Below are 27,618 nucleotides of genomic sequence, written 5' to 3' on the forward strand. Positions count from 1 at the left end.
GCACGCAGCCTCCGTTGGGCGCAGCCCTAGCACAAGTGTAGCTTCTGGTGCTGCGCGAGGTGCGTCTTGTAGCGGAAGCCCTTGCCACAGCCGGCGCACTTGTGCGGCTTGTTGCCCGTGTGGATGCGGCGGTGGCGGATCAGGTGCGAGCTCTGGATGAAGCTCTTGCCGCACTCGATGCACGTGTAGGGCTTCTCGCCCGTGTGCGTGCGCTGGTGCTGCGTGAGCGTGGAGAAGTCGCTGAAACGCTTCTCGCACTGGCCGCAGCGGAAGGGCTTCTCGCCCGTGTGCACGCGCAGGTGGTTCACCAGGTGCGAGTTGCGCCCGAAGCCCTTGCCGCATTCGCGACACACGTACGGCCGCTCACCCGAGTGCGTGCGCTTGTGCGTGAAGAGGTGAGAGCTGACGCTGAAGGTTTCCCCGCACTCGGAGCACATGTAGGGCTTCTCGCCCGTGTGCACGCGCTGGTGCTTCACCAGGTCCGAGCGCCAGCTGAAGCGCTTGCCGCACTCGCCGCAGCCGTGCGGCTTCTCGCCCGTGTGGATGCGCTGGTGGTTGGCCAGGTGCGAACGGCGCACGAAGCCCTTGCCGCACTCCCCGCAGGCGAAGGGCCGCAGCGCCGCCGGCCCCGCGCCGCTGGCCGCCGCGTGCGCCCGCCGGTGGCTCAGCAGGTGCGAGCTGAGGCTGAAGGCCTCGCCGCACTCGGGGCACGGGTAGGGCTTCTCGCCCGTGTGCAGGCGCCGGTGCTTGAGCAGGTCGGCGCGCCAGCTGAAGCTCTTGCCGCAGTCGGCGCACAGGTTGGGCCGCTCGCCCGTGTGCAGCCGCAGGTGGTTGGTCAGGTAGGTGTTGCGGCTGAAGCCCTTGCCGCACTCCCCGCAGCGGAAGGGCTTCTCGCGCGGGGGCCGGGCCAGCGCGGGCCCCGCCCCGAAGCCCCCCGCCACGCCCACGCCCATCATCCCCACCACCCCGCCGCACTCTCCAGCGAAGCCGAAGGGCTCCAGACTGGCGGCCGCGGCGGCCTCCGCCAGGCGGTGAATGCGCTGGTGCTGCAGGAAGGCGGAGCCCGGGCTGAAGCTCTCCCCGCAGTCGGGGCAGATGGTGGGCGCGTCCATGATGCTGGCCATCAGGCTGTCGAGCTCCCCGAGGTCCATGGCCATGGGGTGGTGGAGCCGGCGGAATCGGCGGTGGGCGGGCTTGTCACCCCGGTGTCGACTCCCCAGGGAGAGGTGCCGCCTCCAGGGAAGCACGGCAGGAGGCGGCTGCTCCTCTTCCTCCTCTTCCTGGGGGCTCCGGGAAATGCCGACGGACTCAGACAGTCCTGCGAACATCGCCATCTCAGCTACTCCAGCTTGGTCATCCTCTTCCTCACGGAGAGCAACCCCTTCTTCCTCGCTCAGCAGCCCCTCTGCAACAGAAAAGGCGGCAGTGGGGGTGACTATACTGGGCGCTCAAGAGGTAAACCCAGAGGAAGCCCGTCTCAATAAGAGGGTGGGCCACGGGGTAATCCCCTCCCCCGGGGACTCTCAAACTCTCTCTCCAAGGTCCCTGTCTCCTCCACCCCCAATTCCAGCTTCCTTCCCACCTGGCGACTCCTGGGGAAGGCCTAAAGGAGAGCGAGCTCACCTGCCCCCTTGGCTTTCCAGTTCTTCAGGCAGCTGTCTCCGGGCCCAGGCCCCACCCATTGGACCTGAGGCTCTGTTCCCCAGGGCCACCTGAAGTCCTGACAGTCAGCTTGAGATGGTCAAGTCTGGGCCAAGTGGGACTCTCTGGGATCTCGTAAGACATCTGATCACTCCAAGAGCCACCAATGCCTTTCAAGGCCCTAGCCTCAAAAGACAAGGCCACTCCAGCCAACCACAAGAAAAGACCACCCGGCCTAAATAGGCGCCGAACTGAGTTTTTTTGTTTTTTTGTTTTTGTTTTTTTTAGTTTCTGCTTTATAACAAAGTGAATCAGTCATACATATACATCTGTTCCCACATCCCTTCCCTCTTGCGTCTCCCTCCCTCCCACCCTCCCTATCCCACCCCTCCAGGCGTCACAAAGCCCCGAGCTGATCTCCCTGTGCTATGCGGCTGCTTCCCACTATCTATCTACCTTACGTTTGGTACTGTATCGAACTGAGTTTTTAAATATGATTGGTCAGTCTGCAACCGCTTAAGGTGAAACAACAAACCAAACACACCCCAACCTAAGGGCTTTACTGTGTAAGGAGGGTGGGGGGTTGGGAAAAAGGGGAGGTGAGTGCAGGGCCTAGAGCTGGTGAGTCCAACTTAGAGGCTGATCCAGAACACACATCTGTCTGCCTCTGACTGCTTATCCCCAAGCAGAGGACACCCAAGAAAGTTACTGGGATGTGAAAGACCACGTGCTCTGTTCACTGCAAGGGAGGGCCGTAGCGGGGTCTGGGAGGTGTCCTGGGGAAGGAATGTAACCTCACGGCCCTGATCATAAGGTATTTCAGCTCATTTCTGTCCCCAAGGCATGCACAGAGCAGGATAAAGCAACAAAAGCCCAAAGATGGAACCAAGGAAGCGGATGGAGGCCCAGCGTTTACTCTTTCCAGATCAGGAATAGCCAGGGATTTAGGAGAGGCCTTGGGCACTTTGGGTATTAGCCACATGAACCTGGGCAGGTCCCTTACCACTGTGTTTATTTATCTGCAAGCGGGGAGGATGACTGTAACTGTAAACATCTGGATCTCTGCTAAGCAACTCATCTAACTCTCCCACAACGCCAGGACGTAGGTCCCAATGCTACCTGTGTTCCCTCTTGTGCTGTTACAAGTGTTACTTTATGGCAGTATTTTGTATGCTGTAAAGTGCACGCCTGTGAGTTACCCTCTTCCCCCATGTTTACCAATACAGCCCACCTCAGACCAGACTGATGAAAAGGATATTCCTCAGGCTTAAGATCGTACAGAATCTACTTAATGGTGTCCTCTAGAGAGCTGCCTCCTAAGAACGCTGTCCCTGGTTATCACTGTGAAGGAGCTAGAAATAAATGTGAATAGGGCAACTTCCACCAAAACTGCTGTTTTCTCCTCACCTGTGCAGATGTTAGACACTAGTTCCCTCTCCTCTGAGTCCCCTCTTAGAGCTTCATCCTGTGGGTGGGAGCCCATTTCCTGCTCCAGGTGGCATTCTCTCTTGTCTGCATCATGTGGGTTAGAGCCCATTCCTCTGTCTTCTGGGTCCCCTTCCCTGTCTTCAGAGTTCTCAAAATCAGAGCCCATCCCCTTGTCTTCTGAGTCCTGGGCTTCACACACGCCCCGTTTATCTTCTCGTTCCATCCAGGAAGAACAGGACAAGGGAGGTGACCACGGATCCCTGCTCCAGACAAAACACACAGATAAAGGTCACGTGAGTCTGGCCTCATCCCCCTACCAGGTCTGGCTTTGATTTCCATGAAAATCAATGGCACAGTCCAATAAAATGTACAGAGTTCCAAGCCCCAGATGGCAGATCTCTGCTCCATCTCAACGCTTTAAGGTAAATAGAACTGAGCGGAAAGGAGGCTGGTCTGGGTAGCAGAGGAACAGTGGCAACTCATGATGCACGTGTCAACTCTCACTGGACTACAATTCCATCTGCTTCCATATATGAAGTGGATTATTCTATTAACATGGCTCTATAGCTTTAACAGTGGGGTAACAGTGGTATTCCCATTTTACAGATGAGAAAACTTAAAGCTCAAAAAGAAGACCCCACTAGCCTAAGGCTAACTTGTAAGCAGTAAAGTGGGAATTAAACCAATTGTGATGCTTCAAAGTTCCATGAGTTCCTTACTCTAGTTAAAGCTTGCCCTCCTCTACATAGATACAATTTTTATTTGTATACAATATTTTATTTACTGAGGTCAATTATACCTCAGTAAAGCTGGGGGGGAGGGCCAGCTTGCCCTCCTCAAACGCACAGCAATTTTGTGAGGATTTTAGCTAATTATGAGGGGTCCTCTAAGGAACCAGAGGAAAAGTACATTGAAGACACAAGACTAACAAAAGCATCGGTATATTAACTTCTTATCTAAGGCTGTGTCACCAACAGCAGCAGCAGCATCCTGGCTCCAGTGAGGATCTGCTGCTTTCCTGTGAGCAGTGACCCAAGTAGTTCAAGCTTTAGTAGGTCTGTTGTGGGGGTGTGTGTGGAAGAGATGCAGGGACCCTCTGTATTAGAAGCCATCTCTATAGCCTGAGGAAATATTTTGCCTTATTATATACTTTAATTGTAGAGAGCCCTTAACAGGAACGTCCCCTGGCACAACTGGTAACCCCTCTACAGAACAGGCCAATGTGTGAGTTGTAGGGAGACAATGACATCAGATTCCTAAACCTTTTGTAGATGGCAGGTTTACGTTTCAAAAGTATAGGGCGCCCTGCCAAGACTGGGCAGTTGAGCCAAAAATAATTGACGTCTGCCATCTATCACTCTTACAGCTCAGCTCAAGGCAGCAAAACAGTTTACAGGTCAAGGATCTTGGACCGACGCTGAAGTGTCCAGCTCTCTCTCTCTGCCTTGGCAGTCCCCAAACAGGACTAGCAAGAATATGGCTGAGCATGCGGCTTTTCCCGGGGCAAGTCAGTTAACCTCTCATTGTTTGTGTCCTCATCAGTGCAAGGAGGATAATGCTACATAACCTTTCACACGCGGAGGGTGTCAGAAGGAAACGTTAAAAAGCACTCTGGAAAATACTGTGGCATGGACTCGATACTCTGAGTAGTCCAAATGTGGAATTCACACAGTATTCCTCTTTCTAAGTCCTGATGCCATTCCAGCACACCTCAAAGACACACCAGCCTCTCCGTAATTTTGGCAGACTCATGGCCCTAAATAGCACATTATATCCTTTCTCAGAGCTGATGATACGCTCCCTAGATTAGAGGGAAACATCAAGCCTGCCTCTTAAACATCACAGGAAAATGGCTGGACTGAGGATTGTCAGTCAGCAGTGTCCTGGAACACAGCTGGTCCCTTTAGAATGTATAACTGTTTAAAATGCCAGGTCCCAAACACTCAGGATTAGGCTGTAGGAGTAAATCCCTTTAAAGCCATAAACCTTTTAAGAGGTCTATCCCGCAAGGGACTATTGACCCCAAGTCACTTCTACCTGTCACCCTCTTGCCTCCTGGAGCTCAGACTCTACAGACAAGTACAGCCCTTGAGTCAGCATAGATATAATACACCCCGAAAATGGGTGGTAGGAGGTTTTCAAACATGTGACCTGTTGGTTTGCTAGTGGCTGCAAACAGTGGAGAGGTGGGAGGGGGACTTAAAGGGGACCTAATCAATGGTTTCTGCCAATCTAAGACCAGCAAGAAGAATTTTATCAATAAAGTAAAGGAAATCAAATAAGTGTGTCACCAGAAATTCATAAAACTAAAATGGCAGGGTATGGTACCCAGAATGGTACAGAAGTAACTGCAGCCCTCCACCATGAAGGGTAGGATATAATGGTCTACCCTGGGAAGCAGGAAAGCTTAAGGTTTTACCCCAAACCCTTTTAAGAAGGACAGAGCGCCTTCTTAGCGATCACCTCAGACACAGCAAAAATGGAACAAGCGGACTTTCTGATTTGTGATTTCTTGGGAACCAAGAGATAGTTCATACCAGAGATATTAAATAAATAAACTTTTTTTTTTTTTTTTTTAGATTTAAGTGGGGAGAGCAGGGAGAGGCAGAATCTGAGTAAGTTCCCCATTTAGAACTGTCTTATGAAGTTCACAATGCTGCCCCACTCAGGATTAAGGAGGCTCTGAGCTCCCAAAGGGAGCATGTCCAGATCCTTATTCACACCAGGGGAGGGAGGACTAGGTATGTTCTGGAAAGAGTAGGAAGCTCCTGTTGCCTAGAGAGATACATTCATGGTACAACATCTACTCAAATCCGTTTTAAAATGCATTATGTTAGTGCAAAACTGGAAATCTGCATGCCCCACAATATGGATTCAGCTCCATTCACACCATCACATCATAGGATTCTAGGCAGCTATCAAGTAACGGAGAAGGCTATTTAGAGGTATGGAAAGGTAGTCACAATATATTATTAGATGAAAACTAGCTGGTTTAAAAATAATCTCATTTGCTTATTAGTATATGCACCCCAGCCTATAGTTACACATGTCTACACAGGTTCAGAGAGGAAAAGCAGAAGATTATTTATCAAAATGTTAAATATCTCTTGGTCACTTCTAGGGACTTTGCATCATTTAATCTTAACAACAACCCAATGAAGCAGGGTATGATTTTCAACTTCAGAGACGAGGAACTAGGCACTTAAGTTAAGCGATTAGCAAGGTCATACAAATCATAAGTGGCACAGCAGGGACAAAGCCCCTGCAGTCCAGCTCCAGTACCCACATTCTTAACCAGAAGCTGATGTGTTGTTTGGGATAACTTTTCCTTTCTGTGAACATCAGTATTTTCTACAATAAAGACGTATTATTATCAGCAAAATATGCCAACTTTGTTTTCAACGTGATAAAATACATTATAGGAAAACCTACAATTATTCAAAAGCAGCAAAAAGGAAGACAAGGACAGACAGGAGCTGTGCTTAGCTCAGTCTAGAAGACTTAATTTGCAGAAATGTTATCTACACGCCGGTATAACCGAACTGTCAGTCACTAGCTATCTAGGCACATTTTGTTCCATTCATTCTCAAAATAAGAACTAGCAACATGTTTTCCGAGGCAAGGCCAGGGTTGGCTAATGAGGAGGTGGCAGGACATTGTGACAGCTTTGTGGCTAAACTGACCTGGGTTCAAATCCTGTTCTTTGTCAGCGACTTCACCTTGTGCAAGTGACTCAACCTTGCTGAGCCTCAGATTCTGCATCCATAAAAACAAGCATGCTGCCACCTACCATATAAGGTTAATGTAAAAGCAGCTGGCACACTGCAGAGACACAATAAATGGTAGTTATAATATGAACCTTATGGCAATGACTTGATTAAAGAACACACACACACCCCCACACTTCTCAAATTGGGGGTCACCTTTTCACAGCTATATTCACCGAGAATGGTGTTTGGCAAGTACCAACAAAAAAACTTCCTCTGGCTTGGCCACTAAAGGCTCTATTAATGAATAGCCCACCACGTGGAGACAAGAACCAGGGAGGGGCTGGCTGTTTAGGTGAGCTGGGGAGAGGGAAAAAGGTTCAGTTCCTTGTTGGTTTGGAGATGCTGATAACCCATCCTGCACACGGGAAGTATTCGTCTAAAGTATGCGTGGTCCAACAAATCCTGACTTTAAACCATCTATAAGGGAGCTCTTCTCCCCCCACCGAGTAAGAAGGGGTACAAGTTTAAAGGGGGGAAAACCAAACAGAGGTAATAGTGGGAGTAGTCAGGCAAGTAAGATCCATTCTGCATCTGGTTCTAATCACTGAACTAGCAGTAATGAGGACAGCCCTGGTTTTGGCCACCAAAGACACTGTGCTGTGTGACTTACAGTAAGTACTTGCCCCTCTGGGCTTCTGTTCAATGAGGAGGTTGGGTATGGATGTGCCCGAGTCCTCTTCTCCTGGTCATGCCACAAGCAGGATCATGAATCCAGGGAGGCACCACTGTCAGTTTCGTTGGACATGTTCAACTCCAGCTCGTTTACCTGACTCCCACAGCAAGCTGTTAACTTCCCAAACACCCAAGACCACCACCTCCAAACCCTTCTCTAGGGCGCAGACCCCATCAGGGTAGGATCAGCCAACTTTGCCGAGACTGCTCAAATTCCAGTTTTTAGAACCTTTAATATTTTCATGTTCCTTTCCCCCTACCTCCCCCAACTCAGAAAAGAGTAATGTTTCTAACTCTAGAAAGTCACTAGGCTCAAGCGCCTTCTAGACAAGCTCAACCCCCTGAGAAAGACGAATCCGATCAGTCTGAAGATATTGCTACAGAGTGGAAGTAAATGTGATAATGTATGTTGGAAGGAAGGAGCGGGGAGAGAGGGAATGAGGTGGGGGAAGGGGAAGTGGAGCCAGCCACGGAGCCAGAATCAGAACTTAACCTGCCTGAGCTTCTTGGCACCTTCTCCCAACAGCGCCCTCTGGACCGATAGAAACGCAAAACCCATTCCTTTCCAACAGCAAAAGCGCCACCACTTTAAGGATTCAACGTCGCTTCCTGCCAAGACGTTGATGCCCACAAGCACACACCTCTCCCCCACCTTCCTGGTAGATGAGCCCCTGGCCGTCCTTCTCTGGGGCATCGTGCGCAGGACCTCCCGTGTCACGCCCCCTGCTGGCGGGAATGGGAGTGGTGGAGTGCGGCGCTCACAGCCCCCTGCTGCCGGTCGTCTCCCGTTGGGATGCCCAATGCAGCTGACCCTGCACTGGAGCGGATCCCTCTCATTTGACTCCAGTAATTCCATCGGGTGAGCACCGAGGGTCATCCACCCTGTTTTCCACGTGAAGAGAACTGAGGCTCAGCCAGTTGAGCTCCAGGTGACACACCTCCTAGGTACTGTCAGGTCTCTCCCCAGCCTCTCTTGGCTCCTTGCTTGGCATTCCCACTCCCCGGGAAGGGGACAGCTGGCCAGGGCGTACCCCCCGGAGAGGAGCGGGCCCACCTGCGGCCCCTGGGCAGGCGGGATGGCCAGGCTGGGGGAGCCACCGCCTGAGAGCAGACCTCTCCCCACCCCCTCCCAGGCGGGATAGGCAGTCATGTGCCACAGCCACTGCCAGGTGGCCGGGAGCCAGGCCGGCGGGCCTGTCATGTCAGGGGAAGGAAGCGGCCAGGCGGCCGGCCAGGAGCGGCTCCCACTCGGCCTCCTCCAGGCTGCAGCTCCTTTCCGGTCCCTTCCCTACCTCGGCGCGGCTCAGATCCCGCCTCCCCCGAAGCCCTCAGTGCTTCCTCCCTTCACTTCCCACGCCCCCTGCGCACCACTCTCTCCCCAGGGAGGGTTTCCATCGCAGAGTCCGGCAGGGGCGCCCGGCTGCGTAGAATGCTGGAAAAACAATTTAAGTCTGCAGCTCTAAAGGCTGAACTCATGACCATAACTGGGGTCTAACTGGGGATTCCGGGGGGTTAATCATTTGTCAGTCTTCAGGCACCAACTGGGTAAACAGTCAACCGGCCTCTCAGGGGATACAGGCATCAGAGTCCTGCCTCCTCATGGGTGAGCCTGTGGTCAGAAAGAATGAAAAGGGCAAAGAACTCCACCTCACCATACTGGGAGGGGATGCCTCCAGTGAACAGGGTGAATGTGTCTGCATCCCAAGGGCCAACTGACTTCCCAGTCACACACCCAGACTGTCCAACCCCAAATGCCAACCTCCCAAGTGGCAGACTGCTGCATGAGGTGCACGGTAATTTCAGACAGAGCTAAAAGATTACTGCAGCTAAGTACTGACCACTCTCCAGACAGGAGAAGCTAAAATAATATGGTTTCCTCCTTGTGGTGACTGCTTTTTTACCTGGAGAGGGAAGCCCAATTTGAAAAAAGAGACAGGCTCAAAACCAAGGCAACAGAGAAATCCATTTACAACCCCACTGGCCAGAGCTAGTCTGAGATTCTTTCCAATCTTTATGGTCAAGAATAGCACATATGTCCTTGGGGTCAGGCATTTCCTGTCTAATGGTTGGGCCAGGACCCCTCAGTTTGGCTGTAGGGCCTCAGCTTGTCACAGCTGCCAAGGCTCTGCCACCACCCCACAAGTCCTGCACAAAATAAGAATTATTGCAATGCAGAGACAGATTCTAAGCTCCTTCAAAGTTAGACCATCTGCCCTCAGATAAGAAGGCACAGAAGCTAAAGGTTTTCGTGCAGGCATTTACTCGTCCCAGATTTTACATTTAACTAAAATAGAATATTCTACCTGATGCACAGGGAATACTTCTGTTCAAGATTTTTTTCTCTGCTCTGCTTGGCATCATCTACAAGCACTACCTGTGTACAGCCTCAGCGTTTTTTTTTTTTTTTTTTTTGCAGTACGTGGGCCTCACACTGTTGTGATCTCTACCGTTGCAGAGCACAGGCTACGGACGCGCAGGCTCAGCGGCCATGGCCCACGGGCCCATCCGCTCTGCAGCATGTGGGATCCTCCCGGACTGGGGCACGAACCCGTGTCCCCTGCATCGGCAGGCAGACTCTCAACCACTGCGCCACCAGGGAAGCCCCTCAGCGTCTTTTTTTATCTAGCACCTGGGCAGTCCTCAGAAAAATTGTCTTCAGATAACTCCTCAGTAGTTGGCTCAAATGTTCAATGTTTGTATGTCGTGGAATCATATACTTGGGAATCCGTTTGCTGAAACTCCTTCCACAGACAGGAAATTGAGGCTCAGAGAGGGAAAGTGACCAGATCAGAGACTGAAAGGCAGTTTGCTAGAAAAATTATGGCCAGAATCTCAATTTTCTGATGGCTTCTCCAGTGATCTTTCCATCTCTTTAATATAAAACATCACTTCAAAAACAGCCAGCCAAATAAATTGGGGCATATACTTGTCTTTTTTCCCCACGCTATTTGTCAGGGTTCTCCGGAGGAAGAAGACAAATAGGATGTGTATACAGAAAGAGAATTATTATGAAGAATTGGCTCATGTGGTTATGGAGGCTGGCAAGCTCAAAAATACACAGGGTGGGCCAGCAGACTGGAGACCCAGGAGAACTGGTGCTGCAGTTCCAGTCTGCAGGCTGTTTGCTGGAGAACTCCTCCTTGCTCAGGGGAATCAGTCTTTTTGTTCTATTCAGGGCTTAACCTGACTGGATGAGGCCCACCCACATTATGGAGGTCAATCTGCTTTCCTCAAAGTTTACCAATTTAAATGTTAATGTCATCCAAACACTCTGTCACAGAAACACCCAGAATAATGTTTGACCAAATATCTGTGTACCTACCGTCCCAGCCAAGTTGATGCATAAAATTAACCATCACGGTAGCTAAAATACACAGTCTGCAATAATCCCATCCTATGTCAAAATTTACTCATGAAAATATCTTATTTTTCATAAAAAACATTACTATATACAGAGAATGGAATGGGATTATTGCACTGTAAAAGACAGCAGGGAAGAATCAAAATTAATCTTAAAGATCTACAGACGTGTGTGTACAGGCATACACACTGCATAGCAGAAAGATCAATTTAATAATCTATTTCACTGAAGGACAAAAGAGAAAACAGACTTAGAATGCAAAGGGGGTCTATGGGGGATATGGGAGTTGTTAACAAACAGCTTTGTTCTGGGAGAGTTGATGTTGGAATCCCTCGTTAAGTTTACCAGATGGGGTCAGGTGACCTCAGGAAGTCTTTTCCAACCCAGATGATTCTGTGATATTTCCACTGGAATGAACAGCCCTCAAGACAACGTTCATCACAGTGAATAGGGAGAGAGGAATGTTGGGACCAAAGGGTTTGAGGCGTACATTCAATCACCCCAATTTCCCACTGCAAATTCAACAGGAAAAATGGCTCTTCCAATTCTCTGCCTAAAATAACTGTTTGACATCGTTGATAAAGAATGGCTGGCATGTTCCAGCCCAGTTCATTTCAGCAGTGGGTAAGTGACACCTCTGCATGTATCCTCCAAGGTGTCGTCCAACAAAGAGAAAGAGAGAATAAAAATGGAGAGACGTCACCTGATGCTTCATTGTTCCTGCCTGATTAAATTTTAAACTCCATAGCTAGACTTTTTTCAGCGTAAAGTGAAACATTTACATACGCTTAAGTACACATTTTTAAAACTTATATACTTGTTACTCTTATTTCCTTAAAAATAACAGTATCAGCAAAACCAAGATCATAGGAAAATATGTGACACAATCCAGTTTCCTCAGAAATGATTACAAAAATCGGACTTCCGTGGCGGCACAGTGGTTAAGAATCTGCCTGCCAATGCAGGGGACACGGGTTCGAGCCCTGGTCCGGGAAGATTCCACATGCGATGGAGCAACTAAGCCCATGTGCCACAACTACTCAGCCTGCGCTCTAGAGCCCGCGAGCCACAACTACTGAGCCCGTGTGCCACAACTACTGAAGCCCGCATGCCTAGAGCCCGTGCTCCGCAACGAGAAGCCACCACAGTGAGAAGCCTGCGCACTGCAACAAAGAGTAGCCCCTGCTCACTGCAACTAGAGAAAGTCCGTGTGCAGCAACGAAGATCCAATGCAGCCAAAAATTAATTAATTAATTAATTTAAAAAAAATGATAAAAATGGCAATAAATAAAGGAGAGAAACGTACAAATCAAAACACTTGAGATGTATCAACCAACCTCAGTGATAGACCTTATTTGAATCCCAATTGAAATAAACTACAACAAATTATAAGACAATTGTGGACTTGTGAATGAGGATTAGATATTTGATATTGAGGAATTACTCTTGTGTTTTTAAGAAATACACAGGAAAATATTTACAGGTGAAATGCTATGTCTGGAATTTGCTTCATTTGAAATGATATGTCTGGAATTCCAGAACAGAGGGGAGTAGCAGGGATGCAGATGAAACAAGGTGGCCATACATTGATCACTGTTGAAGTTGGGTGGTGGTATACGTGATTTTACTTTTCTATGTGCTACGAAGCTTACTAATAAATTTTAAAAATAGAAAACATAACAAATCCTTTTTCTTTCTGAAATTTAAGGTTGATTATATTCATTTACATTCTGAACAGACCGTAATAAAATGTCAGTGACTTCCACAAAAGGATTAGTCTGCTTTTTACAAAGTATGCCAAGTCAGGAGTGATTACAATGCCTAGTATTGAACAGAGCTCTCGGGTATTGAGGAGAGAGGCAGTGGGGAAAAGAGATTAAAGAAATTTAAGTTTCATGCTTTTGAGTCTCTTTTTTTTCTTTTTATGAGATAGAGGAACAGCTGTAATATACAAAATAGAATCAGAAAACTGTTTCCGCTTTCATCTACTTGCATATTTCCCAAGAACTCAAAGAAGGATGCTGCCACAGCCAGTGTTTGTTTATTTCCACCATTAGTTCAGCAACAGGGAGAGGAGGGAATTCCCTGGCAGTCTAGTGCTTCTGACTCCCTGATCTCACTGCCAAGGGCCTGAGTTCGATCCCTGGTTGGGGAACTAAAATCCCACAAGTCATGTGGCGTAGTCAAAAAAAAAGAGGGAGAGGAGATAAACCTGGATGGGGGCACTGGTCATGACATCTCTGCGAGAGGAATGCTTTATCCCCAGGAAAGTCAAGCTGACAAAATGATGCAAGGGTCCAACAGATTAAGTACACTGATAATTCATCATCTCCAGGATGATCTTCTAAGGGGATAAAAAAAATGTGTGTAGATGAAAAGGAAGCTAATACACTGGTGATTTATGAAAAAGTGATCTCCATGAGATGAACACTGGCAGGAACAGAATTACTTTATTAGCCCAACCTGAGAACTTTTAAATTAGTGTCCTTCTCAGTGAAACACTAAGGATGCCATCCAAATGTACCCATACCACGTTACAAAGAGAACAGCTAGAAGATATCATGCTCCCACTTTATATTGGAAACCAAAAGCTCACAGATAGTTTCCGTTTTAGCCAAGGAGACATGGTAAGTCTATGGTGCACAGAAGCAGTTACAGGACACAGCTTTCATCCAGGCAGTGAGGCGTCTGTCTCAAGGAGGAGGTTGGAGTGGCCAGGACCCACCCACACCTTGAACACCATAGTTCCTAAGTCAGTCGTCAGGCTCAGACTGTTTGGGTTCCTTACATCCTTTTACCTCTAGTTCCTGGCATTTCCTGGAGAGAGCAGCCGTCCTATAGAAGCTTGTAAACAGAAAAATGGTATTTTCCTTAGGCCTGGGTTCTTAGTCTGAGGGCCTTCAGAGTCCATGAACTCCCTGATAACTTATGTGAATGTGTCCACAGAACCTCTCTTCTGATAAGAAGGCCCACAGCTTTCCCTTGGACTCTGAAAGGATTCATGGCCCCAAAACAAAACAAAAGCCCTGCTATAAACCAGTAGTACAGAGGATTCATGATACATTCCTATCATTTCCGAAATCATCCAGAGCAGTTTTGGGGAAGGGGGATAAGAGCAATTTCACCACTGTATGCCACAAGATCTTTCGGTGGGCCAGTGAAGAAGAGAAGATAGTGACAGTAAAGCTCAAATCAGGCAGTAGCACAGACAAAAACATCAGTAAGTTTCAAAGGGTATGGAGCAGAATGAAGCACCTGGCAAACGCAACCTGCCTGATCCAGTTTGCTGATTTAGTCTAGTGCCCCGTTACAGATGAGTCAGGCAACAGAGACCCAGAAAGGTTAAGTGAATTACTCATGAATGCACCAGTTGAGGACAGACAGGAGACACTGGCATCTCAATTTCTGTTCCAATCCCCTTTCTATACAGCCCAACATAGCCTATGGAGCTTGGCTGAAAGATTCAGGCTGGAGACTTGGGCTCCCGGCCATCAGTAGTTTGTCGGCTTTTCACTTCCTTGTGTTATGTGGCAGGTGCACTGAGAGGATGTTAAATTGCTCTTCAAGCCTCTAACACACTGCCTCTCTAGGATATAGATTATTTATACAAGTTTGACCCCGGTTTTATGGTTCCCATCAGTTGCTTATTTGGGCAATGAGTCAAAGCACATTAATCAACCCATAACCTACCCAGGACACGAAACACTTTGTTAATCCTTCTCTTCTGAAAAGAAAATGAATTAAAATCTTTTTAAAATTAAAAAGTCACCAACTCATTCGTAACAAATCTTCAGTGTTAGCAAAGTCATCCTGCCTGCAAATACAGAATAACATGGAAATACCCAGATGAAGAAAGGGATTCTGGGAGTAAAACAAACTCCCCAGTACAAGGAGTCCAGGTCACACTTAAGGACAATTAAGGAAGGGTACCACCCAACCCATACTCACCCAGCACGGCCCATGACTACAAATACAGTTTCTCAGATCCACCCTCTTTTCTATCATATCTTTTTGCTTGTTTGAATAGCTTTGCATTCTCTGCGTGGGAGGTGGTGCAGAAGTGGGCCAGGTGACAGGAGCAAGCCAACCACAAGCTAAATGAAGAGATTCCCTCCACAGATAATGGGAGAATCTCACAATTTTTTTGTTGAAAATTTCTTTATAGGATCCCTCATTTTACAGATAAGGAAAATGAGGACCAGAGAAGATAAGTGCCTTGTTTGAACTCACAAAGGTAGTGAATTGGTGGCAGAATTGGGACTACCATTCAGGTTACCTGATTCCTTTTAAGTACAATCTCCCCCGCACCAGACTCTCCCAACGAGCTCTGTCCTATTCGTGGGTTTTAGTGCTCTGGCTTTGCTGATAGAATTTCATTGATGCTAACTTCTTTCTTCCTATTTTTCCTGTTCTCTTCTGGACTCTTGCTTTTTCCCCCATTTTGATTTTAAATATTTTTCCACTGAAAAATATAAAAGATATTCTTCAAACTTACCTTCATGGGATCCTCAGAAACGACCTCTGAATTAACAGGTTTTGAATTATCTACCGTCTTTCTTAGACAAAACAGACATCTCATTGGCCAGAAAAAAGCAGTCGTTTTGAATTAGCATTGACTTAATGGAGTGTTATAGTAAACATTTAATAATTCCATGTTCTTCGTACAGTATTTGAAAAAGAAGTCATCATTAAAAAAAGAAAAAAAAAGTCATCATAAAAGGGACAGTTGGAGAGAAAAGAAAGCCTATGGCATATCAACCTGAACAATTAGTACTGACTGTCATTTTTTTCTTTTAATATTTATTTATTTTTGGCTGCGTTGGGGTCTTCGTTGTTGTACACGGGCTTTCTCTAGTTGCGGCGAGCGGGGGCTACTCTTCGTTGCGGTGCGCGGGCTTCTCATTGTGGTGGCTTCCCTTGTTGTGGAGCACAGGCTCTAGGCACGTGGGCTTCAGTAGTTGTGGCATGTGGGCTCAGTAGTTGTGGCCCGCGGGCTCTAGAGAGCAGGCTCAGTAGTTGTGGCGCATGGACTTAGTTGCTCCGCGGTATGTGGGATCTTCCCGGACCAGGGCTCGAACCTGTGTCCCCTGCAATGGCAGGCGGATTCTTAACCACTGCGCCACCAGGGAAGTCCAGTACTATCATTTTTAAAAGAATTTTTAAAGATGTTTTTAAAAATTCAAACTATGAAACTCTCTCATTGAAAGGAGAGACTTTTTCTTCTGCAGAGACTTTTTAAATGCCTAAAGCCAATTATCAAGCAATATTACATCTCCTTCTGCAGTGCCATTGTTTGGCCAACACGTCTTACAGGCTATTGGGAAAAGGAGGGCTGGTGTCAATGAGCCCTGATAAACTCTAACCTCATCACCACATACATCAGTTTCCTGGTGAACCATGGGCTTCCCAGGTGTGAGCCATCTCAGTAGATCATAGTCATTGCTAACGTTTAGTCTGGCTCACATCAATATCAGCTATAACTTTCCATCTTCCAGTCCAGTGGTCGGTCTCTTCTTTGATCTCACCATCAACACTGTAAAGTGCTGGGCATATATAATCGAGACTCGACAAATGACTACAGAAATCCTTCCTTAGCATCCAAGATACTGCACTGTCCTAGTCCCTCTCTACTTACCTTACCGCCCTGCCCCTCTTCTTATCTACTAAAACAGGTCAACCTTGCAGCTTTGTTTACATTTTCTTCTCCCTCTCCCCTTAATCGTTTTGCCCCTTCCCCTAGTTTTCAATAAATACCTGCTCTGTCTACAGACCCCACGAAAGTGAAACTCCCCATCCCCCACCGAACCCCTGACCTGTACTCCAGGTCCACATTTCTAATGATGCACCAAGCATCACCACTGAGGAGCTTTAATGTCCCTTCTATCCTGAAGTGCTGCCCTGTATGTCACATGGGACACAGGACAGACGGCAGCCCAAAGTGGGGGAAAGCACATGTTAAGGCATCAATAGACCTGGTTTTGAACAGAAGTTTGTCACTGATACACTGTATGCTCCTAGTACAGTTATTCACCAGTTTGAGACTTAGTTCCCTCATCTATACAATGGGAAAAACAAGTTACCTTGAAAGGTTGTTGAAAACACTAAGTGAATTTCCATTTGTAAAGCATCTGACCCTAGTCATATTGAAAAGCATTCGTTTTCCTCCCAAATCTTCATTACAAATCAACTCCTCCAGACGGTGCCCATTTCTGTTAATGCCTCTCCGTTCTTACTCATCAGGTTGAAAACCCTGGAGTCAGCTTTGACTGCTCCCCTCTCCCCTTTCAATCAAATCAGCTGCCAAGTCCTTCCTTTTATGTCTCTCCTCTATTTTCCATTCTCACTGCAGTAAACACTCTTACCAGTTACAGGGACCTACATATCATTGCTGGATCCATCTTAAAACACAGTTGCCACTCCATGTCCCCTCCTGCTCAGAAACCTGACTGACTCTGCCAGTGTGTCCGAAACCTCTGACTCTGCCAGTGAGTCCGCAGAAGCACAAACTCTAAGCCCTCAACAATGTAGCCCAAAGCTCTCTAACCTCTCCCTGACTTCTGCCAGCTAACCTCAGACAAAAAGGGATGCTGTAAGCCTTCCAGAAGGCACCCTATGTTTCTCTTCTCTTGCCATGCTGTTCGTTCTCAAAAAATGGTTTGATGCAGTCTCTCCTTTCCTGGAGGGAAGCAATACTCGTAGTGGTTAAAAGCTCAGATTCTGGAGCCAGACCGCGCGAGTGAATCCAGTCTCTAGCTCTGTATGTTACTCAACCTCTTTGAGCCTGGGCTTTTTCATCTATAAAACAGGGAAAACAACTGTATCTTATTGGCTTAGTGTTAAGTGCTCAGAAAGAATTATTATTATTTCACTTGGCATGACTCCTTAAGGTACTTTTCCTTATCTCATTCTGCCTAATGTTAGTTTTTAAAATATAATCATAGTTATAATAATTTGTACCTTATTGTTTCCTCTCTCTCCCTCCCTACCACCTCCCAATTATAAGTCCTGGTGGGAAGATATGGATTTATGCACGTTCATGATTCCCCACAAAATGAGCCCTCAAATACTTTATTTTTTTAAATTTATTTTATTGATGTATAGTTGTGTTCATCTCTGCTGTACAGAACAGTGACTCAGTTATACATGTATATATACATTCTTTTTCATAGTCTTTTCCATTATGGTTTATTACAAGATATTGAATATAGTTCCCTGTGCTATACAGTAGGACCTTGCTGTTTATCCCTGCTATATATACTAGTTTATATCTGCTGATCCCAACCTAATTGTCAAAGTCCTTTCAATGGATAAAGTCAGGGATAATTATTTCTCTCCTTCAGCCTCAAAATGAAGAACTAACAAGATCAGGCAATCTAGTGATCTGGCTAAGACCACACCCAGTAAGGCAGAGCCCTGGAAACAACCTAGCTCTCCTAACTGGATCCAATAACCTGTCAACACTAGAAGCCAAGCATGCCTAATTATCCTGCTAAATAAGTAGATGTGATAGAAAGTGGCGATTAGCTTCAACAGTTAGAACGTTCTTGAAAAAGAATCCTGTGCCCCACGGCCAAATGCCAACAACCGTTGCTGGCATTGAGTAGTCCTGCCTCCTCTCCAAGCCTTTACCACTCAACTCAGCAAAGAACAGAGGTGGCCCAGAGCCATGTCTGCATTCATGGTGGGAAATGTTCCTGGGCTCTCCTGGTTGGGCAGGACAACCACTTCTCTCCTACCCCTGGAGGAAAGACAGGACTAGACCAGCAGAAATCGAATGTGGATGAAAAAAGACTAACATCCAACCTTTACAGAGTAGTTAGGAGACTAAATAAGAAGTTGCTTGAGAGGAGAAGGCAGCAGGGAGCACAATCGAATACAGAAGAAATTTGTGTTTATCATTACAGTGTCTACTCAGACCAAAGTTTATTCTCTAGCAGTTTTCAAGGGCTTTGTGTTCTGTTTTGTTTTTTCTTGCTCTGACAGGAAGGCCATGTATGTCTTGATTTCTCTTCTCATTTATAATCATCAGCCCTTTTCCTAAGGGTCCATAATGAAGCTATGAGACAAACGTAGGCTCTTAAAGAAGTTTTATAAAAGGGTACTTGCCGCACAGGAAGTAGGTGACCAGAATTATTTACCAAGCCACTAATTCAGTCAACAAACACAAGTACCTATGAGGGAGCCAGGAAACAGAAATAAAGGGTTCCTACAGTAACTGCCCCCAAGCTAGTTCAGGCTGTGGCCACAGTCTGGTTAAATTTAACTGACATTTACCTTAGTTTTTAAAAAGTAGGGGAGCATTTCTTCAAGTTTATTTCACACTTTGGTTCCTCATTTCTGGGGTAAACTGGTTTTATATTTAAATAGATCTGGTACACTCACACTTCCCAAAAAGAAAAAAAATATGACAAGTTCATATATATAAAAATATATCAAGAGAATGAGAAGATAAGCCACAGACTGGGAGAAAATATTTTCAAAATAGATATCTGATAAAGGAATGTTACCCAAAATATACAAAGAACTCTTAAAACTCAACAACAAGAAAATGAACAACCTGATTTTTAAATGGGCAAAAGATCTAAACCTGAACCTCACCAAAGATATAGAGATGACAAATAAGAATATGAAAAGATGCTCGACATCACATGTCGTTAGGGAACTGCCAATTAAAACAATGAGATACCACTACACACATATTAGAATAGTAAAACATCCAAAACACTGAAAACACCAAATGCCGGTGAGGATGTAGAAGAACAGGAACTCTCGTTCACTGCTGATAAGAATGCAAAATGGTACAATCACTTTGAAAGACAGTTTAGTAGTTTCTTACAAAACTAAGTATACGTATGCCATAAAATCCAGCAATTGTATTCCTGGCTACTTACGCAAATGAGTTGAACACTTAGGTCTCCACACAAAAACGTGCACATGGAAGTTTACAGGAGCTTTATTCATAATTGCCAAAACTGAGAAGCAACCGAGATGTCCTTCAGTAGGTAAGTGGATAAACAGTGGTACATATAAACAATATTATTCAGAGCTGAAAAGAAATGAGCTGTCAAGTCATGCAAAGACACAGAGGAACCTTGAACGCATATTACTAAGTCAAAGAAGTCAATCTGAAAAGGCTACATATTGTATGATTCCAACTATATGACATCAAAAAAAAAGGTGAAACTATGGAGACAAACAAGACCAGTGGTTACCAGGGGTCAGAAGGGAGGGATGGATGACTAGGTGGGGCACAGAGGATTTTTAGGGCAGTGAAACTATTCTGTATGATGCTACAGTGGTGGACACATGTCATTATACATTTGTCCAATTTTTTTTTTTTTTTGCGGTACGTGGGCCTCTCAATGTCGCGGCCTCTCCCGTTGCGGAGCACAGGCTCCGGACGCGCAGGCTCAGCAGCCATGGCTCACAGGCCCAGCTGCTCCGCGGCATGTGGGATCTTCCCGGACCAGGGCACGAACCCGTGTCCCCTGCATCGGCAGGCGGACTCTCAACCACTGTGCCACCAGGGAAGCCCCATTTGTCCAAATTTAAAGAATGTACAACACCAACAGTAAATGCTAAAGTAAACTATGGACTTGGGGTAACAATGATGTGTCAGTAGAGGTTTGTCGATTTTAACAAACATACCACTCTGGTGTGGGATGTTGAAGTGGGGAGGCTATGCATGGGGTGGGCTGCGGGCATATGGGAACTCTCTGTACTTCCTGCTCAATACTGCTAGGAGCCTAAAACTGCTCAAAAGCATAAAGTCTATTTTTAAAAAAATTATATATGTGCATATAAAAGATCCTTTCCCCAGCTTATATCACGTATAAGCATACACCCTTTGTCACAACTCATTATAAAAAATTGGCAGTGCCATCATATTAGGAAAGAATCAAGGTGAAATGTTTTAAAATATAACGTATTCATTCATTCAACAAATTCTTCTGAACACTTACCATGTGCTACCCATTATGCTGAGTTCTGCCTTGTGGAGATTACATTCTAATGACATAATTTTTAAAACCCATGGCTTTCAAAACCACCTACTGTTACCAGAAATCACTGTCAATACCTGCTAGAGGGATTACTTTTTAAAAAAGTGATCCCTTGAAGTTCACCAAGGTTCCCAGGTGTGGGGAAAAACTGTTGACTTTCCAGGTCAATAACTGGAAAGGTGTTCTTCCCAGAGTGCCCTATCTAAGCATGATCAAGCATCAAAGATGCGCTAACCTCCTGAATATACAGGACACTGAGACCAAAGCAATACGTTTCTTGTTAATAAAACCCAGAAAGAATTGTTCCTGTTTTGTAAGTTTGGGTAAGATCTTGACAAAGTTCTCAGAAGAAAATATATGTAAAATGCCTCTCTGAATGAATGTAGGCCCCTTCCCCCTTAACTACACACATTTTAGCAAATTAGAGCTGTGTGCAGATGACCCAGACTTGACCCTCTGCAGGAAGGGGAAACTAGAGAGTTGCAGGTGGCCCTCCTCACACTGGCTGGAACACTGTTGCTAGCCTCTGGATGCACCATGCATGACTTGCTGGACAAGTGCAGGGACCCCCAAGAACTGTCCTATCACTTAAAATGACTAATGTGCTTATAACAACCCCTGCACACTATGTTTATACCGAGGCTTCCAAAGCACTGTGGGGCCTTGAGGTCAGGGAAAGAGAGGGCTTAGCCTCAGGAAATGGGTTCAATCTTGTGACAAGTAAAAGCCTCTTCAACCAAAAAGGAGAGGCTGCTGATCTTTTTAGCATCCGCATTAATACATGATGCAATAAAACCCAATTCCATACCCCATACAAATCATGCTACTCTTCTCAGAGGTAAAAACAGAAGGAACTATCTTCCTTCCTCATCCCAGCCTTTTTTTTTTTTTTTTTTTTTCATATCTGCAGAAGCAGGGAAACCCCTCCAGTTTTCTCTGATGTGCAGCAAAGAGGTCTTTCCTAGGAGATATGGTAGAAGGTGTGCATGACAGCAATGGGGAAGGTACTGAAGCAATAGCCCCACCCATGCTACCCAACATCAATAAAACACCATCATCATTTAGCACTGATCAAGTTCCTACAACTCAGCAATACACAGATCTGCTCTCACATATTTCCAGAGGGTGCTTACACTTTTGGGCAGTCATGCGAAAAGTATGAAAATTAACTAAGAAAATGATCCTCTGATCCCTCTCCTACAAACTGGCAACATGCAAGTAATGTTTCATGCCTACATTTTTGCATTTTGAGTCATTACCAATTCATCATCAACTCACAGTTCCTGAAAGCCCACCATATGCCAGGTTGTGTTCTGGACATAAAGTCCCTGCCATGTGTAGAGAATATGCAAATATTCCAGCACACTGGTGGAGGCTCATTCAAGTTTACAATCATCAAGAAGACATTGAGCCTCAGGTATTTCAGACAATGCAAAAGGTTAGAGGAAAGGCTAAAGGTGGCTTGGAGTGGTCAAGAAAGTTTGCAGAAGGGGTGAGACTTGGCCTAGGGGGAGAACAGAAAGAATTCAGATAGGCTGGGAGAAAAGGGAAAAGAATTCCAGGTAAACAGTTCTGTGCCCAAAGGTTTTATTATTGATTCTAAACCTGGTCTTTCCAAATGATGGCCATGGGATTATGAGGGCACAAAAATAATGAATTTATGAAAAACCAGGGCCTCTCACATGAGATCCATTAGGATGCATTCGGAAGCCCAACAATATTCCTGGAAGGAAATTTGGAAAGTGAAGGACTTCCGAGGAAGAAGGAATAGATCCAGCAGTTTTCTTCCAGGGAGAACAAAGACACACCGTTCTGAACAGGCTCGAGAGTTAACAGACCTAAATTCCAGTCTGTCTCCAGAATCTGGGACTCCAAGCTAGATTCTTAACTCCTCTCTGAGCCCCAGTTTCCTCCTTTTTAGAATAGGGATAATAATATGTAAATCATCAGATTAAGGCAATGCATAGCAATTCCCTAGTTGAACAGTTGAGACATAGATGTTCAATAATAGTAACTCTTGTCATCACGTAAAAATGAAGCATAAAAAACTTTCCAGTTAGAGATAAATGAGCAACTACAAAACTGCAATGTCTTTAAGGAATGTTTGATGAAAGTCTGATCTGTCTTGCACTTCTATATGCCACATTTTTAATCCTAGTAGACTGCTTGGGCTATAAAGTCAAATCGACATAATGGGAATCAGTGGCTTAGTTGCAAGTAGCAGATGACCCTTGTAGTGCTACTTTCTAGAAAGCGCATTGAACCTTCACAACTGAGAAGAAACCATTACCTTCTTCAGTCCAGGAACATGCCAAAAGTCATCGGTTATCCCCTTGGGATTAATCCATTCCATACCCTGCCTATAGAGTTTGAAACTTTAGGCTGGCAAAGAACCTTTTCAACAAACTTTTAATGAGTGTCTTTGTACTAGACACTGTGATAGATCCACTTAGGGTCTCCTAATGCAGGAACAAAAGGAAAAACTCTAAGATTGTGGCTTTAGAGCCACAACTGCAATGAATTCTTACAGGTCTATGGGAAAGGCTTCATCCTCTTATTTGCAGAAAAAGAAAGACATCAATTAAGATATATGCATTCTTTTAATTCTTTTACTCATTCCTTCATTTATTCATGTTTTTCAAATAACATCCTTTGGGCACAGAGAGGCACAAAGGACAGGGTAGAGAGAGCCACTGCCCTCAAGGCTTTTACATTTTGAAGGGGAGAAAGAAATCATCTAACTATCACAAGGAAGACCAGAGATGGGCATCATCCAAAGGATGCAAAGTACCATGGAGATGAGATTAATCCTGACTGGGAGGTCTAGGAAGACTTCTACAAGACTTGTGCATCAGCTGGGCTAGGATTTGGAGAAAATAATCAGGGCAGTGCAGGCATGGAGCTCAACTTGATGGAGACACACAGGTGGAAGAATGTCTGGGGAGCTATTTGCTGCAAGAACGGGTAGGTAACATGAGGTGGCCCAGGTCCAGCGGAGAATAGAGGTTAAGTAAACACTGAATTGTTAAGGGTTTTGAATGCTAAACTTAGGAGTTACCTTTCTGATTACATTAACACTACGCAGTATGTACTAAGAAACCTGTTAGGAGAGGGGGAAAAAATGAAGGAAAAGAAAAAAGAAGTAGGAACTTAGATCAAAGGAAAAGCCCAAATGGCATTAACATAGGTTCACACTCCAGACCTCTTAATGACATTGCAGACTTTTTTTTTTCCACTCTACATGAGCAGGCAAGGTCTTTCTTGTCCTAATTTATCACCTTTAACCAGCTTTTACCCTTTCTCCTTGCCTTTACTAGACATTAGAAATTGGGCAAATATGTAGATTCTGAGGAAATCCAAAGGGCTTTGTGGGGAGGGAGAGGAAATGCGATGCAATGCCATCAGCCTTAATCATCCAACCTTCAGCTGAGGTCACCCTTCCCAGGCCAATTCAGCTACATCACCGGTTCTTCTCAGTCTGATTTCTTTCCATTCACTCCCTTAATCCCAGTCGTTTTTGAAGACCATCTATGTTTTCCTTTCTGTAAAGTAAAAGGTAGCCAGACTTCCCATTTATGACCTTTGTTCACTATGGTGCCATCATATTCTCTTCGGGGCCCAGCTAAACTTCTAACATCAAATTTCCCCAACGACAACCTCCACCTCCACCTCCACCACACACACACACACACACACACACACACACACACGAGGTTCTGCATCCCCCTATATAGGACGCAGGGCTCTGTGCCTACCACATTATCGTGAGCCTTGGGTACTCCTGCCTCACCACCCAAATGGCATTTTTCAACGTTCATTTGGCTCTTAAAATGTATTCCACTTTAAATAATATCCCTATGTTGGCTTGTTAAGAGAAGAAGGTAGACACTTGAGTAGAGCAGTAAAATAAACAGGGGAGGGGAGAAAGGAGAAACAGAGGCTTCTTAGGCGGGGGAGTTCAGTGACACTTGGACTGCGTTCAAAGTTGCCCCCTCATCCATCACAGCTCCTCAAAGACTATTAACTTGCTAGCCATTTCCAACCTCCTTTACCACACCCTTAGTCCCATGGGAGGAGGATAACGCCATAGGGGACGCAGAGTATTCATGTCACCTTACAGGTAAAAGACAAATAGGCCAGCTATCAGAGCAAGGATAAAACATCACCAGATTGAATCCAGTCTAATGCTCACGTAGCAATGGGTGGGTGATTCATTATTTGGGGTGGGGGTGGAGGCGGTTAGGAAAAAGGAAAATCGTGGAAAGTCCCAGAGGAAGTGGTCATCCAATTCTCGAAGCGTGGCCATAAGGTACACAGCGCGCCCCTGTTGCCGCTGGCTCCCGCCCTCAACCTCTTACTCGCCCTCTCCTCCCAACGCGCACTTCACCCGGTGCCTTCACTCACAGCCCTCAGCTTCGGTGTTCTCCCCGGGTGAAGGTATCGGCTTTGCTCCACCGGCAGACATGGACATTTGGCGTTGGGAAGCCTATCAGAGCTAAACGGCGACCACCCCTAGGACGACGAGCTGCTGCCCATCTACCCACTCATCCGTATTCTGCCATTTGTCCAGTCTGATGGCTGCCCAAGCCGCTGCTCTGAGTCAGGATAGAATGGAGCGGAGAGAAAAAGGGAGAACACATTTCACAAGGACCCAAGATGACCCGCTGGCCCCCCTCGGAGTCTCCCACCCCCACCCCCAAATGCCCCGAGTGGGGCTGGGGGCGCGGAGATACAAGGCGAGGGGAGCGCAGTCGGTCCCCGTCCGCAGCTGCACACAAAGCCCTTCACCTTCTCCTTGCCTCCCAAGCTCCTCCCTGGGCTTCGTTTTTCCGAGGGTCTCGGATGCCCCCTTCGGTGGTCGGCGGGACGGTCTGACTGCCTCTCCAAGCGCTGCCTCCTCCCTCGCGTCTCAGCCTCCTCCTCCCCGCCCCTCGCCACAGACCCCGAAGGGAGCTCTGTCCGGGTCTTGGGGGCCGCCAAGAACACCCCCCCTGCGCCCGGGGCCCCGGAGCCCCTGCGCCCCCGGGGCGCGGACAGCGGTACAAGTTCGCCCGGCCGTTCCGCCACCCGCTCTCGGGCGCACACCCCATCCCTGCAGCGGTCGGGTCGGGTCCAGATCAGCCCCATCCTCAGGCGGCGTGGGAGCCCAGCCGCAGCCACGCTCCTACCTGCGCGGCGGCGGGCGCGGCAAGGAGCGAGGGCACCGCGCGCCCCGGCCCGAGCCCCGCGCCGCGGCGCGTCTGCTCTTGTGCTGCGGCGGCGGCGGCGGCGGCTGCAGCGGCCGCGGGCTGGCTGGCGGACTGGCTGGTCTCCCGGCTGGCTCCTCGCTGGGGCTTCCTGTAGGGCTGGACAAAGGACATTTCCTGGGAGGAGCAGGGGAATGTTCCCAGCATGCCTCGATTTGTAGTTCCCGAGGACTTCCTGCCACCACAGCAGCGGGCGCCCGGGAGGCAGCTCCGGCCAGACTAGGACCCCGGACCCGGAGCAGAGGCGCTGCCTCCTTCCCTAAGCGCTCCCGGAAAGGGGGCGGCGCGTGGATCCGACCCTGGGCCCCGCCCCGCGGCGCATGCCGAGCCAGCGGCCCCGGAGGGCGCGGGTCCCTGCGCGGGAGTTCTTAACTGGGGTCCTGTCGCTGAGCTGTCGCAGTGTGCGGGGGGACTGCGTGGGGAGAGGCCTTTTCTTTAGAAATGAGGAAGGTGGGGATGGGTTCGCTTTAGGTCATCTGGGATTTTTTAAATAGATTTTCTTTTTCTTTTTCCATTTCTGTTTTAAGCCACCGGAATCCTGCTGGGGGCGGATTAAAGAACTTGACTGCTCACCAGGAATTCAGGTTCCTTAAGATCTTGGCGCTTCATCCTTAAGACCATAAGAGCTGATTGTTCCCAGATCCTGACCCGATGATATTCCTTCCTCGGTTGGCCTTGCCTCGGTTGTTGGCCTTGTCCCAGGCATCTTTTCAAGAAAAGTAATTAAACTAAGAGGTAGAAAACAAATTACACGAATTAACTAGAAGACGCGTAAAAACCCGTGTGCTGCTGAATGAAGAACTTGCTGGACTTTCTGCTTATCTTTTCCTTTCACCTTTAGGATTCAGTTTCCTGGGTCCTACAAAACAGAAGCGGTGGCCGCTGTATAGCGAACGCGTGGGGTGAGGGGGTTAGGGAAGGAGGACGTTGGCTACCAGAGAGGAACTCCGCTTCCAGACTATCAAGGGTCTGTAACATCCTCCACAAATTCCTGTCTAATTCCCAGGACGCTCGTGGGAAAATCAAGGAAGGGCCACTTAGAGACTGCATGACTAAAAGCTGTGTTCTCTCCCAAGGAGAGCGATCAGAGTGTAGTGAATGGAGATAGGACCTAAGGAGGATTTCTAGGATCCTCTAAAATGTTTTTGAAAAGTAACAAGGTAGTAGGTCATAATTACCCGTCATATCCACTTGGCCTCTCACATTTCAAAGGCACATGAATTGGAACTTATGGATGAGGGATTTAGTTTACATTTAAGAAAAGTGGATCCACTTTGCTTTTCTGCTGTAGTTCTCTTTTTTTGGAGGTCCTTAACCACAGGCATAAAATGGGCTGGATTAATTTAAGGTGTAGAATTGATGAGAAGCACACAAATATGATCACCTGCCTCCCCAAAATTCCTATTGCATGTCACTGTGTTGACCATCCACCTAAATGAATGGGGCTGTACTCCTTGAATTTTCCAGACCCTACAAATTACTGCTCCTTAATGGTTTGC

General features: G+C 47.0%; 1 protein-coding gene across 3 annotated transcripts; it reads right to left on the bottom strand.

The window, feature by feature from the left end:
• Positions 1–4: 4 nt before the first annotated feature.
• On the bottom strand, positions 5–26,191 carry ZNF697 (zinc finger protein 697). Of its 3 annotated transcripts, none has more exons than XM_060086859.1 (3): positions 26,042–26,191; positions 3,049–3,329; positions 5–1,405 (listed from the first exon to the last, which is right to left on the bottom strand). In XM_060086859.1, the coding sequence occupies exons 2-3, from the start codon at positions 3,290–3,292 to the stop codon at positions 27–29; spliced, it is 1,623 nt and encodes a 540-aa protein (XP_059942842.1). In that variant the 5' UTR covers positions 3,293–3,329; positions 26,042–26,191; the 3' UTR covers positions 5–26. The 3 variants fall into 3 exon arrangements, with proteins under 3 accessions (XP_059942842.1, XP_059942850.1, XP_059942856.1); XM_060086867.1 differs by lacking the exon at positions 26,042–26,191 and adding an exon at positions 6,753–6,853; XM_060086873.1 differs by lacking the exons at positions 3,049–3,329; positions 26,042–26,191 and adding an exon at positions 1,624–1,743.
• Positions 26,192–27,618: the final 1,427 nt, after the last annotated feature.

This window comes from Mesoplodon densirostris, chromosome 2, assembly GCF_025265405.1.
Source record: "Mesoplodon densirostris isolate mMesDen1 chromosome 2, mMesDen1 primary haplotype, whole genome shotgun sequence".
NCBI classification, from domain to species: Eukaryota; Metazoa; Chordata; class Mammalia; order Artiodactyla; family Ziphiidae; genus Mesoplodon; species Mesoplodon densirostris.

Coding starts and splice junctions, on each gene's coding strand:
- ZNF697 (XM_060086859.1), bottom strand. CDS start 3,292: ATGGAACGAGAAGATAAACGGGGCGTGTGTGAAGCCCAGGACTCAGAA. Junction 1,406..3,048: donor AGTGTCTAACATCTGCACAG/GTGAGGAGAAAA, acceptor TTTCTGTTGCAG/AGGGGCTGCTGAGCGAGGAA.